The following is a 14,716-nucleotide window of genomic DNA, read 5'->3' on the forward strand; positions in this document are numbered from 1 at the left end:
TATGTCATGTCCATAACATTTTCCCCCACAGAAAATCAGCAATTGGTCCCGTGTCTGTGAGTGATAGCTAGGTCTGGGGACTTAGAAGGAGAGAGGGCACAGGCCAGCCATGAGGAATGTGTGAGTTCCTGTAATCTTGTCAATCAGAGAACAAGCCCCAGTACAAACTTGCTCACTGACTGGCAGGCGAGAGCCACCCTTGAGATAGGCACGTGTGGGAGTGTAGAGGATCCTGGGGCTCAATAACTCCAACTAAGAATTCTGAGAAGTGAAAAGTAGTGAATACGTTCCTTCTGGAAAAATACACAAGAACCACGGTCTGGTTCTTCTGGCCCCAGCACCAATGGGTACTCCCACACAACTTGCTACTCCTCTTAATGTTACCATCCCAATCCTTCATCGCCCTAAACTGGGCCCAGATTCCTGCTCATGAAAAGATGATTAGCTGTCTTGTTAGTTTCAAAAACTTCATCTAATTTCTCTCTCTTTCTCCATCGCCACTTCCTTTTCCACCTGACAACCCCCATCAACAGAAAAATGGCAGAATGACTTGTCTTGCTGTACTCAAACCCTCAGGATTCATTTGGGATGTGAACTTCACAGCAGCATGTGTGGAACAATGTATAATTTTTAGCTTAGTAGACAGCAAAAAATATAATATATATAATATATTTATATAATTATGTTTAAATACTTATAAGGAATTAATAACTAACCTCATTATGACTAAAGGAGACTACACAAAAGAAAGGGAGTCGGTTTAGAGTAGATGAGCCCCGAAAGATGGCAATCCATTCAAAATGGGTGTTAACAGAGCGTCCCTGGCCACTTTTCTTCTAGTATTTTGGTATTGGTTTACAAGTTGGGTGGGGCTGAATAGTTGGCGGGGTGCAGAGTGGGGAATAGGACAAGAGTTGAGGATGGGGGTGAATAGAATATAAATGGGGGAGGAGGGTCCTTGTATAGATATCATGTTTCTCCTTCCACTTTTAATCAACTGCCTCTTTGAAGAAACTTTTTGCCTGTGACTCTTCCCTACTTGGGGTACTTGGTGGAACAGTTGGCACCTATAAACATTCCCTTGCATGTCTATAAGAACCTCAAGCTCTTCCTCCATCCTTCAGTTCACAACATTTCTTCTTTGTTCACCTTTTGTTTTCTCTTACAGAGGCCTCTCTTTCTTACTGCCTCCAGGGCAGTGGAAGGAGGGGCTCGATCCCACAGTTACTGATTTTCTTCAGCCTTGGGGTCTCGGCAGGTGCATTCATCCAGGTCACAGTCAGCAGCAAATGGAATGACCTAGGGGAAATCAATGAGAAGTTGAAATAAACCATTTTCTTGCCAAGCTTCATACTTCTCAACCAGCTTCTGCTTTTCTCACTTGGTCCCAGAGGAAGTGTGTTAATATCACAGAGCTGAAACTAACACTCAGTTCTTACACTTACACATCATGGTAAATCTTCCTTGCTTCACTTTATTTACGTGTGTGTGTGTGTGTGTGTGTGTGTATGTGTGTGTGTGTGTACAGTGGAAGGACAATAGTAATTCCCCTAGGTGGTGGTAATGTGATTTAAATAAAATGATGGATATAAAACACACATTTCCAGGCATTTGTAATGCCTGTTACTACTACTTCTAATATAATCATTAATGTCAAGAACCATTGCTAATGTTTTCATCGCCATTATCCTCTTCAGAAAATCACTGTAAGGTAGGTAAGATGGATTTTAGCATTTTCTTTTTATCAGGAAGGCCAAGAGAGATTGGATGACTTAACTTAAGGTCATGGTACTACTATCTGGAAAAACCAAGGCTCTACAGCCTAACTCTATGGCTCCTACTTCTTGGTGTTCTTAGAGCCATACAATCATCTTTGGCATCTTGTAAGCACGAGGTTTTGCCCACCTTGAACCAAGGATGCACTTGGACTTGGTGAAACAATGCATCTCTGTACCCACTGTTTGTGGCTGGATTGCCTTCCTGCTATATAATTACCCTACTCTGAGCCGAAAATGATCCTGCAAAAGTTGCTCTCTACCTGTTCTCACTACAGCATCAGCAGACAAATACACTTTTTAAGTGTCCATAACCAGTGTCAGAGAGAACTGGGCATGTTGGGAAACATGATGTAAAAATTAGAAAGGATTCTACCCTTTGATCATAGACAATCAAGTGAGGTAAAAATAGGCATAGCTTGTAATAGTTCAAAGCACACTGAAAAGATGGGCTTAGTGACTGGGCAAGGGAGTTGGAAAATGGGTGGTATTATTTGGGGAAATTTTACAGCATATTTTCACAAAGGAGGTAAAATGTGATTTAGGGGGATTAAAGTGCCTTTCCTTTCTTTTTTTCTTTTAAAGATTTTATTTATTTGAAGGATAGAGAGCAAGGGGAAGGGGCAGAGGAAGAGGGAGAGAGAGAATGTCAAGTGGACTCCATGCTGAGTGTGGAGCCAATGTAGAGTTTGAACTCTATATAGAGTTTTGAACTGTAGAGTTTGAACCTGAGACCATGATCTGCCTGAAATCAAGAGTTAGATAGTCAATGGACTAAGACACCTAAGTGCCCCATGATGTGCCTTTTCTTTTTTAAAAATTTAATTTAATTTTTTTTCAGTGTTCCAAAATGAAGTGCCTTTTCAGTTCTGATTTTAGTGTATGCTGGCTACAGGCACTGAAATCCATTAAAGACAAACCCTAGATTTACTGAGTATGAAATGACGATGAGGCGAGAATTGCTTGTCTTCTTCTGAAGTGGTCATACCTTCCTGGGTAGAGATGGGATCTGTGACCAGTTATGGTCTGTAAGTGAGAACAATAACTAGTTGATACAATTTCTGACCTGTTTTCCAAGCTGTTGATCTGTTTCTCTTGGTTTGGGATTTATTATTTTTTTAGAGCAAAAGACAAACAAATTGAACAGTGATCCGATGAGCCCCTGAGCATTCTGCATTAAATAAGTTAATTCACATAAGTGGTGACAACAGTGCCTGGTGCAGAGTGAACAGTCATATCAGCCATTAGGTGCCAGAGTTTCAGCTCTGTAGAGGTGATCATGTAGGTGTGAATTATTGTGAAGACAGGTACAAGGAAAGAGATGCTGTCTCTTGCATATTTCTGATTCATCAGACTGGCCAGGTAGCATCAAATGTCTCTGGAGCACTTGGCTTTTTATCCAAATTATTATAAAATTTCAGCCTATTGGATTTCACGGGTTTAGCTTGAGCATATCTATCAATTTAATAGAGCCCAGAGAAATAGAGATAAAAGGAATTGAGAAAAAATTACTACTCATGGTATGGTCTAAGTAGCTTGTGGTGGCCAGTCAACATAAACTTAAAATATGCTTATAATACACTATATAGGATTATTAATTTAATAATGAGGATTAACAATAACCAAACATCACTTCATTGGTAATCATGCCTCCCCAGGAGGTAGAGGCCATAATTCCCTGCCAACAGAGGTGTATCCTGGACAACGATAAGCAGATGTGAGTCACTGAGTAGCCAAAGCCATGGCTTTTCCGAAGGAGTTCCAAAACCAACCACCAGAAAACTAGTGTTTTCTAACAACCTCACCTAAAATCACTGCCTTTAATCCTGTCACCATAGAAGCTTAAATGTTTATTCACTATAACTCCTTCTTGACTATAGAATAAAAATGATACAGAATGAAGGAGAATCAGCCAAACTTATTTCTGGAGTTCCTTCCCTGCCTGTTACCTACAGGTGTGCTCACTTACCTTCTTGGAGGAGAGCGTGGAAGAGCAGCAGTCTCCCCCATCATAGTGGCAGTAGGCCCGGTTGTTGATGGTATCACACCATCCATCTGCTTGGAAAGGCTGGTTGAGGACATGAAAGGTCAGTGTCTATGAACAGCTTCACTGGGCTTCGCACTACTCTCCCATTCATCTCCATCATAACACATGGAACTAAGACATATTCGGGGAGAGCACCTGAGAGCCAGGATACCAACTGACCTAACATCCTTAAGAAGTTGAAAGTCTCAAGACCACTGGGCCCAAAGATTTGTCAAAGTTCACTGGCAATACCTGCTTCTGACCAACTCTAGGGTCCAGAATGGTTCATTTAAATTCCTTGGTCAAATTTTTTACCTTCTTGTAAATAACACATCTTTATATAAAGTAGGTTACCAAATATTTTCACACATTTGAACTCTGTTGATCATCAGGAAAAGCCTATGATGCAGGCAAAGTTGGCTTTAATGGAGATGCATAGAAATGACAAAAACTGCCCTGGGTCACATAGCTAGGGTCAAGCCAACTTTGGAATTAGAAGTCCTGTATCTTGACTTTCTGCTTCTTCTCCTGGATTAAGAACTATAATTTCCAGCCTTTCTCCTGGTACTTGTATTCAGAGACCCTGGTAGTCCTGGCATTCTATGAAGATTCAAATGATGTTTGTCCAGAATGCGGGGGTCCTAGGGTTTGGGACACCAGTGTTGGAACAGAAATACTCTCACACATACAGCTACCTAATACACAGCAGCTAGATGCAGGGTGAGAGCAGAGGAAGTGAAGCTGTTTCCATGCAGTCCTGTTATAGCTACAAGTTAACAGAAACCAAAATGGGAAAGGGGCCCAGGCCAAACCAGAGTTAATGGAGTGTTTCTCCCCAAAAGGGAATGTATGATAAGAACAGCAACAAGCGGTTAAAAAATAGCTCAGAAGTCCAATGCGTTGTTTCCCTAGAACCATTCCTGGAGAAAAACGGTGTCCCACAGTGTTCTGGAGGGCATGCCAGCCAGCCCACCTACTCAATCACATTGGCTGCTTCCCCTCCTGAGTGGATGCCTAATTGAGAAGCCTCAGGAAACATCTTGTGGCCAAACTCTTTGGACCACAAGACAGTCAATAGACTTCTGAGTTCTGAGGTCACCTTCCAGTTTGCATGTTTAAAACACTTTCTCTCCCCCCACCCTCCTTAAATGTCAAATAATGGGACTGTTCCCTATTTCACTGTGCTTTGATGAGATAGATAGATAACTAAACTAAAAAAAGGGGGGGGGCGTTAAATAATTTTCGGCAATCGAATTACATCAGAACCAGCTCATCCAAATTATTACTTCAATGTTTTGATTTATTCTATGGGGTCCTGAGGTCATTTGAACATCATTCCAGATGTATACCAGCATTCCGATCACTGAAAAGTTGCTACTTGTGGAGTGGAACTCAACAGCTGTTCCACAGCTGCACGGCAAAGGCAGTTGAGAGCAGGAAGTAGAAATGAATTCTGTTTTCAACACTGGCCTCACTGGGATAAGAGACAAAGACTGTGAGATGTGCATGGGTCTCTTAACACCAGAGCAAGTGACACTGGCTCTGCAGCTCCTAGGATGACTATACAATCAGGACTTGGGGCTACAATTGCAGTCAGATAATTGGAGTCAAAATATGGCTGGCGACATCCTTAACATCCATAAAATGCTCTCGGGTTCCTCCCAGGAGGACCAGATACATCTCCTGAGATCTCCCACCCCTGCCAGAGTTTTCTTTTTCTTTTTCAAGTGTTTGGTGGAGTATATTTTCCTCCTCTAACACTGCATCTGTTACTTTGTCTCCAACCCTGACTGACTCATTGGCAAAACTTAATCTGTTCCTTCTTTATTTTTCATGGTATTGTCTATAAAAATCCAAAGAGCACCCAAAATACTTCTCTTACATGTAAAAGTGTGGTCTTCAGTATGGAGGATTAAAGGGAGAGCTTCCTTTTCATAAGAACAGCTTAAACTTTTGAATGGATTATTCAAGGATCCAGGAGAACCAGTCTTTCCAAAGTCTTTCCCAAGGATGGCTTCTTGTCTCAGGATCACTAGGGAAGATAGGTTGAAAAGAGCAGAAATGGTCTAGGTGACCATCTCTAGCTCCCAGTGGGTGTCTACTGCTAGAGCCTGAACATGATTTCTAGAAACTTCTTTTCTAGAAGCTTCTTTTCTGCTCTTAAAGGGTCATCTGGGAAGTAAAGGAAATTTATAAAAAGGGGCAGAAAATCAGAGAAAAGGTTGGAAAAACCCAAATATTTAGTTTACTATATACCTATTAGAATTAATTGTTCCTCCCCTAACCTGCCAAAAACAAGTACTCCACCCTAAACAAACAGAGTCTCCTATGGCAACATGTGCCTGGGAAGCCTGACAGATTGAGTCCAAAGTTACAATGGAAAAAATAGAAAGGGAAAAATGACAAATTGATCCAAGGTTTTTAAAGCATCTGAAGACTGAATGTAAATTAGATCAAAATCTCAATAACGGAGAGGTGTCAGACTGAGGACATCACTTCTGCTCCAGGAAACATCTCCTAACAGAGGGTACAAGTGTTGGGTTTCTCTGCACAATGTGTCCACAGGTGAATTTTTACTACCCACACATAGACCTCACTTACCCTGTAACATCAGCAAAGTGCTTCATGTAAATGAGTTTTTTTCAAATACCTATAGCCTATTTCTTTAAGATACATGTTTTCATTTTCTATCTTAACCATTTTGATGAAAGAAAAAACAAAAACTTACAAAATTCCTCTCACTCTGCCTTTTAATAACCAATAGAATAAGAAGTCATCAACATGAACATTTTTCGTTTTCATTTTTTTTGTACAGGAAGACTCTGTATTGGGCTGCTTATCTTTGCATTAAGTGAGCCTCCTCTAAAACACACACACACACACACACACACACACACACACATACAACTTTATAAATCAAGCTTCTTAAATTATACCTGAAGTAAATACCTAGATCTGAGAGAGAGCTAGTTTTCTCTTCTCATGATGCATGAACTTGAGGATATCTATGGCTGGCTAGCTGTGTTGCAGGTAGATGAGTTAGCTGTAGAAATTGTTGTGGGTCAGTGATGAAATCAGAAGGGCTGTCAGCCCATACACCTATATGGCTAAGGAAACTGGACAATTTTGGAAACTTCTCAAAGTAAAAATAATTCCTTGTTTATGTTATCTATATTCTTTGTGTTATTTTCTGTTTAAGGTTGTTCTGCAAAGCCAGGCAGGGGGATGGTGGGCCCTGTCTGTTTTCTATGGATATAGTCATTCATTCAGTCATTCAACATCCTTGATTCCAGACCTCTATGTGCCAGGCATTGTTATGGGGATGCAAAGTTTCATCCCCTAAGAGAATCCACTGTAAACAAATATAGCTTATGACAGTAAATGCTAGCATAGGGAGGCAGACAGGAGAGAAGTCCCTAAGTCAAATTTTCGCTGGGGAGATTTTTAAGAGCTTTCATGGGCTGGCTTGCTACATCTAGCCTCTAGGAGGAGAGATTAGGGCTGGATGATTCAGAGGGGAAGCCTGAGAAAATGAAAATAGACATCCGGGTGGTCCTAGACTGCCTGTCACAGGGCCCAACCCCGGGAAGAGCTCCATAAACATTGACAGATTGGGTGATAACACTTCTCTTCCTTCAACTACATTAGGAACATTTTTCTGCTATAGCTTGCAACAGAACTCATGACCACGCTGATGTTTTAGAAAGGCTAGTTTTGTACTTTAGGTGGTCTGCTCTGATGCCCTACAGGTTGGGATCTCAGCCAAAAGTGACTATCTCCTTATAGATGAGGCACAGGGCAGAATCCTGATTTTTCATCTTGAGGAGTCTTTCAGACCAGAAGATACTAATCACATTTGTGTCTAAAGCTTAACACTATTTTCTTTCCCCCACATCCTTTTCCATCAGAACCCTCTAGTTATGTGAATGACAAATTGGACCCACATCTGTATCTTCTTATTGGTGGGGCTGCACCAGGCACCAAAGATGCCCTTTCCTAGCGAAGCTGTGGTGCCAGGCCCAGTGGAGTCCTTGCAGTAAATGGAAACGCTTATAAATATATGTAAGAAGGGTGCTCATTTTCTCTTTTTCTCTGGCTTTCCAATGAATCCTTCGCTTGATTCTCCAGCCTGATTCTCCTCCAGTGAACCCAAAGATCTACGTACCATATCTATACTGGCCAGGCTTCACTGCAAGGCTGCTCTTAGAATTTCACAGGCAAAAAACTTACAAGGTCTTTGAGTAATGACCAGAACACTACTTGCTTTTTTTTTTTTAAGGATCATAGATACATGAAATCCTAAGGTTTGATGGAGTCTTGAAGACTATTTAGTACCAAACCCCTATTGTACAAATGATGAAATGGAGCCTTAAAAAAAGAGAAATGTCTTATTTGTAAGGCAAGTTGGTGGCCATCCTGGAAATAAGGCAGAGTCTCTGGATTCTTGATCTGATGTTCTTTCTACCATAGCATGCTGCCACTATCTGATGATTTCATTCATCTTTTAATTTTTTTGGAACGCAGAGTAATTTAAATTCCTTTGGCACCTCTATAAAATAGGTTCAGTTATAGGAGCATTAACAAAAAAGTGAGCCCAACGATCCAACACAAAAGCAAAAAGGGCTGTACGTATGTCAATGCCCCAGAGCCCCCAACAACTTCACTTCTGCTTTTTTCAGTTGTAGGACAAAGTTTATCGCAAATAAGCTGCCTGGCACCATCACTCCTTCTGGCCTTGGGGCTTGGTCTGCTCCTATTTCCCTAGAGGCTGATTTCCCCAGGAGGAAGCAGCACTACACTCCCATCCCATCGGCAGATGCCTGCAACCCAGAAACATTTATTTCTGGGTCCCAGAATACTCAAGCCAGATTATTTCTCTGCTCTCTGCCGTCATCTGACGGAAAGAGGAAATGGAGCTGTTCCCCTTCTCCAATGTTCACCCTTGGGGTGGGAAGGTGCCAATGATCTCACATTTGTGGGTTTGCAACAATCTTCTTGGAAAATGTAAAATTAAAATAGATACCCTGAGATGGGTTCTGCAGGAAGAGTTTCTTACATACAACCGCCTCTGGAAAATCTCATCTGGCTTCCTGGGCCCAGAAAGTCCTTCCTGCCTGTGCATTACTATGGTATGTTTTACCCATATGGGCATTATGTAGGACGTAACACTCTGTACTACCAAGGGCTCAGGGTCTAACCATCTTTATAGAACCAGCCTCTAGTTCAATGCCCGATGCTACAGGAGGTTCTTAATAAATGAACAGATATGAGGGTGGTTAACAACATTTCCTCAGCATATTTTGTGAACAGATCCCAGCTTTCCATTATTCCTCTCCTACTATGTACAGAACATTGGTATATGTTTATTTAAGAGTGGGAAGAGGCAGGGGCGCCTGGGTGGCTCAGTGGGTTAAGCCGCTGCCTTCGGCTCAGGTCCTGATCTCAGGGTCCTGGGATCGAGTCCCGCATCGGGCTCTCTGCTCAGCAGGGAGCCTGCTTCCTCCTCTCTCTCTCTCTGCCTGCCTCTCTGCCTGCTTGTGATCTCTGTCTGACAAATATATAAATAAAATCTTAAAAAAAAAAAAAAAAGAGTGGGAAGAGGCAGCAGAATATACCATTGTAAAGTTCTCCTGGTATAAACAACCTAAAAATGTTGGATAAAATTTAACAATATCCTCTCAACTCCAGAGCTGGGGTAATAAGAAAAGAAGAAAAATTACCATGGCCTCAAAGCAAAAAGAAACTCAATAGCAGAGCAAGAAGAAGGTGGGGAAAACATGACTGTCTTTGGGATGTTGGCAAATAATGTTATCCAGCTGTTAGGTTTTCACAACTGATTGGGAATAGGGGCCCAGGTTTTGGGCCTCTGTAAGGTGGGGAATGTGTAAATGACACCATTAGTATTTTAATAAGAAGGCTGTGTTTGTGAGGACTGATAGGGAATGACACAATCACATAGCAGTGCCATACAGGTAACCTGGCTCAGTTAGAACTGGGAGATTTGTTCCTACCTACCAGCCCCGAAGACAAGATGATGCAAACCCACTAATCACCAAGATATTAAGGATTTGCTGGGTTACCAGGTAGCAGTTGAAATGTAGAGTAGACCCTGGAACGCCAAGGGTCTGCTCTACAAACAACAGACAAGTAAGATGTAATTCAAAGAAAGGCCATGAAGACACACATTCTGTTGGATGGACAGAGGGAAGCATCCCATCTGTGGCCCTGAGAGAGGGATCCAAAGTTGGGGTGTAGTCCTGTGGTCTACGTGAGGTCATATAGTTTTGGTGTAGGGCTTCAAAGCTCTCCGCCAGAACAATCCACCAGACTCTCAAAAAAGGAAAAGCCAATGTGCAACTTTATGGGGTCCAAAACGAAAGCCCGCTTATAGCCACTTTATCTCCATCCGACACCAAAACCAAAGCACAGCCTTGGAATAGAAATATCAAATAGTGCAAAAACCAGTTCTTCTGAGAGAAATGGCTGGGATATATCAAGATGGAAAAAGAAAAGCAAACAAAATAAGGTCAAATGATTTCTTTTTCCTGCACACTTTTCATCAGCTTCCAGGTACACAAGGGCTCAAGACCTCCTGCTCTGGAAAATGATCAAGGCTGTACAGTCCGGTGATGAGGAGCATGGGATACGGTGTTTGATAAACCTGTGCCCAGATCCCCGGCTCTGTCCTTACTAACTCATAGATCGGAGCAGATTACTGGACTTCTTGAAGTAGCAGTATCCTTGTTGGTGAGTGAGAATAACACCATCCTCACAGAATGTTGCGAGGGGTAAATGAGCAAATGGAGGAGAAAAACTAGCCCAGGCCCTGGTCCACAGTACGTACTCAAGGAATCCTACTTTTATGAAGGCAGCAGGAACACTCCCATTGCTTTTACTACTACGTGTTGCTGTGTGAGTTTCCTCCACAGAGACTCTGGTCAGAAAAACTTCAAGAGTCTACCAGCAACACTTTAGAGTCAAAGCCATGGTTGCTCTCATCCCTACGCCTCCTGCCCCACTCACTGCCACCACAAATGTACCATCTGAGTCATGAAAGAGTCAGGTGACGAGGGAAATGGCTCTGGAAATTATAAAAACAGAGTAGGAGAAGCCTGACTGGCTTCTGGAAACCAGGACTCTCGTCAAAACCAGAGCGGTGACTTGAGTGTCTCAGCCTCTGAAAAACCCCAAACCATCACAGACACCTCTTCCCTGACGTGCACCACAGGAAAACAGGAAAGTGAGAAGACTCTCTGACTTACTTTTTAGCCAAAAACAACCTCCCAGCAGCCCCTTTCATTTCGCTGCAAATAAAGACCCAGTGGTACAGACTCTTCCACCTCACCAACCAACAGATGCTGGCCTGCTCCCCCACTAGCCTCCGCTCTGGGCCCAACCCAGCCAGGTGCTTCTACACCCCCACCCCAAGGAAGGGGGCAAGGGGCAGGGCAAGAGTCCCGATGGGTGAAGACGAGGCAGGGGAGCATTCAGGTAGAGTGAGCACTGATCTGTACCTAAAAAATGTTGGCTTGAAATTAGACCTCTTTTTCCCAAAAGACAGAAACAGAGGAGGCCATCCCTCCACAGGTTATGCTATTTTAGGGGTTCAAAAAAATAAATGAGGCAGCCCTCCTGATTTGGTGGCATTTGTTGGGAAATGCCCCAGTAGTGAGGCACTGCTACCGATGGAAGTGGGTCCTGGCCCTCACTCGACATGGAGGCCTTACCCATGTTAAGACGCTTAGTGCCTCTGGCCCTTATCTCCTGCCCCTTCTGCCAAACCGCATGAGATGACCATGACAGTGCCCAGCACTCTGTTCCCAACCAGCATCCTTATTCCTTCATCACATCTCCAAAATTGCAAGGTTACTGCCAGACCCCTGAAAGCCATTGCTTGTCTCCATGTCCTAAACAAAGAAACCCCAAACCTTTCTTCTCCTCCTCCAGTGGTCTGACTCCTGTCCTCCACACTTGCCCTTGTTTTTGGAGCCACTGATGTAAGCAGTCAGCTGGTCCAGATCGTCTGTCGATGACGACTGTGCTGTCGCCCTTCCTTCCTTCTTGAATCACGCAACAACGCTTCTAAAATGCGGTGTTCCCAGAGTCCTGATATTTATGATGCAGCAAAAGCTGGGCTTGGGCTCCCAGCAAGAACTAATAATGCAACACCATTGGACCTCATTCGCCTCTCCATGGCCAGCCTGGTGGGCCCACTGATTCTTGTGACTTTGTTTTTCTTGTTTTGATGAGGGTGGGGGAAGATGGTGGGGGCAGAGGTGGCCTGCATTTGGCTTTCTTGGATGGGCAATAGTTCGTGCAGGGGAATTTCCTGCCTCCTCTCCTGCTAAATGGAGCCGGCCTACTGTGTTTCAAGTTTAGAGATAGAAACCTTGAACATAAGAGATTGTGAACTCTAAGGACCACGGGGCAGGGACATGTCGGGACATGGTCCCTCTTCCACTCCTGCTTCGTTCCACGAGCCACAGGACCCCACAGCGGCACAAAGCCCAACACCCAGCACAGTCGGTTCTCAATGAATGTTTGGTGAGTGAGATTCATGGATTCTCCTCTAGAACAGACTTTCTAAATGAAGAATATTTTCTGCTTTGCACTCCTCTTGTCTTTCCTCCAAGATAAGGTGCCTTTCCTCTATCCTGTTCCCTCGCCTCCCCAGGTAATCTGTGCTCGCTATCAATTACTCTGTCTACCATATCCCCTGAAAATGGCTGGACATGACCTGCCAGGTACAGGCTCAGTAAAAGCAGACCCTTAGAGAAGCAGACTTGAAGATTCAGAGGAATGAAACTGGGAGCAGAAGTTTGGGCCACTGCAGCCACCTTGCTGGGCACGTGGGACCCAGCTGGCTCCCGTCACCGCAGTCGGCGGTCACTCACACAGCTCCCCTTCTCTTGGCCCTCTGCCAGCTGTGGTGCCAGGTCTGCACCCCCCGGAGGGTGCAGCTCTCCGTTCGAGAGCTGACATAGTAGCTCTGGAAGGCAAAGAGGACAAAGGCTTAGGAACCGGACTGAAGTCAGAAGTGGAGAACCTGTAGCAGGGACAAATGGCCAGAGAAGCACCTGGAAGAAGGCCCAGGACAGATGGCCGGGGCCCTGCTCTGACTTTGAGCCTCTGCTTCCCTCTGTCCCTGTCTTCTTGTTCCTTGGCCAGCCTGCAGTTCATGGGAGGTTGAGGCCGGCCTGGGCTGGCGAGGGGAATGTTCTACCACAGCTCGCCACGCGTGCTCACCCCCCGGCGCCCCGCCACACACACGCCCATGCCAGGCAGCTCGGCATTTCTTGGCTCCCCACGCCTGCCTGTGGAAGATGACTGGGAATGCAGACTGTGGGAGGAAATGACAATATTCATTGTTTGGATTAAATATTTTTCTTGGCCCTCCCACTGTTTGCTGAGTGTCTTATTTTTTTCTTTCCCCATTCTCTCATTCCTTCTCCCTCCCCCCTTCCTACACCTCTCCCCTCTCTCGCTCTCTCTCTCTCCTCAGCAGTCAAGCACACGGGGAGAAATTTCGAGGAGAAAGCAGACACTCTTAGGGTGGAAGGAGCTGTTGAAAGAAATCAAAGCAATTGACCAAACCTTTTGCCATTCCAGTACCACACCCAGCTCCCCACAAAGAGGGTGCACTTTGGGGCAAATCTAAATCACATGATTCTGAGAGTTTCCAAGTGTTCCTGGCATATAACAGCACTTGTTTTCTCTTCCATTCTCTCTGTCTCTTTGATATATGTGTGTATACACATAATTACATACATGTAATATACACATAAAATACACATATATTCCATACAGATAAACACATACACATAAATATTTTACATTTGCTATATGCAGTATTCACATGTAAGATAGATGTGTCATAATAATATACAATATGTATATTATAGATAAGACATTAAGATATGTGTTTTTATTCTATATACACATGCACGCACGCACACAGAGACATATACAATTTCTCCTGGCATTAAGAATGAAGGTAACAATATTTTTACAAACTACAAGCCATCATAGAGAAACCAGACACTATTTTTATCTTATATATGGCATTTTCTGTGCATAAGGCACTGTGCTACAAGGATTGTATGCCTGATCTTACTGAGCCCTCACAACAGCTCAGTGAGGGAGGTACTATTATCATACCCATATGACCAATTAAAACACCAACGACTTGAGCCGCTGAAGAACATGTCTGAAGAAAAGACGCAGAGACACTGTTGCTGCCCAGGCTCCTGTTATCATTATCCTGACACGTTCATGCTGCCTCCAACATCGTTATCAAATAGTAATGACATACCACACTCCACATCTCAGTCCAATCTGTCGCCGCAACTATGGGCATGCAAAGCCACTCTCTGAGGAAAAGTCAATGCTAATAGAAATCCATGAAAAATGTATAATCTGGGATATTTATGTTCAAAACATATTCTATGAGCCAGGCACGAGGCCAGCTGCTGAAATCCTGGGATATCGAATCAATACATACTTAGTGTGTCTTCTAGGCACAAAAGGCCCCACAGTAGGTTCTACGGATGACAAAGTCTGCATTAGAGAAGTTTTGGTATCATCAGCACTGAGCAAGGCAGAATCTGAATAACATTTGAGGCAATAGAGAAGAATTCAAGGCCAGTGGAGGATTGATTTCCAAAGTAATTAATGGCACCAGTAAGAGCTATGGGTTCAGAATGGGAAAGGGGCTGGGAAATTTCAGAAAGGCTTTATGGAATATATCGGATTAGATTTAATCTTTGAGCACAGATGGGATTTGGTCAGAAAAAAATCCTAGCAGGAGGGCAAATGAAAAATTAAAGATGCATCTGTGGTTTTCTGCCTCAAGAACTAATGGCCCACATTTGGAACTAGGTCCAAATCTCCATTCGGAGGACTCTAGCTGGTCCTT

General features: G+C 43.6%; 1 protein-coding gene across 1 annotated transcript in view; it reads right to left on the reverse strand.

The window, feature by feature from the left end:
* Positions 1 to 706: 706 nt before the first annotated feature.
* PAPPA2 (pappalysin 2) overlaps positions 707 to 14,716 on the reverse strand; it is a 286,664-nt gene continuing 272,654 nt past the window's right edge. The window contains exons 21-22 of the mRNA XM_059412848.1: positions 3,745 to 3,843; positions 707 to 1,299 (exon numbers count right to left, since the gene is read on the reverse strand). Coding sequence (XP_059268831.1) covers positions 1,225 to 1,299; positions 3,745 to 3,843 — 174 coding nt within the window. The 3' untranslated portion in view covers positions 707 to 1,224. The remainder of the gene's footprint in view (positions 1,300 to 3,744; positions 3,844 to 14,716) is intronic.

Source organism: Mustela nigripes, chromosome 10 (genome assembly GCF_022355385.1).
Source record: "Mustela nigripes isolate SB6536 chromosome 10, MUSNIG.SB6536, whole genome shotgun sequence".
Lineage (NCBI taxonomy): Eukaryota > Metazoa > Chordata > Mammalia > Carnivora > Mustelidae > Mustela > Mustela nigripes.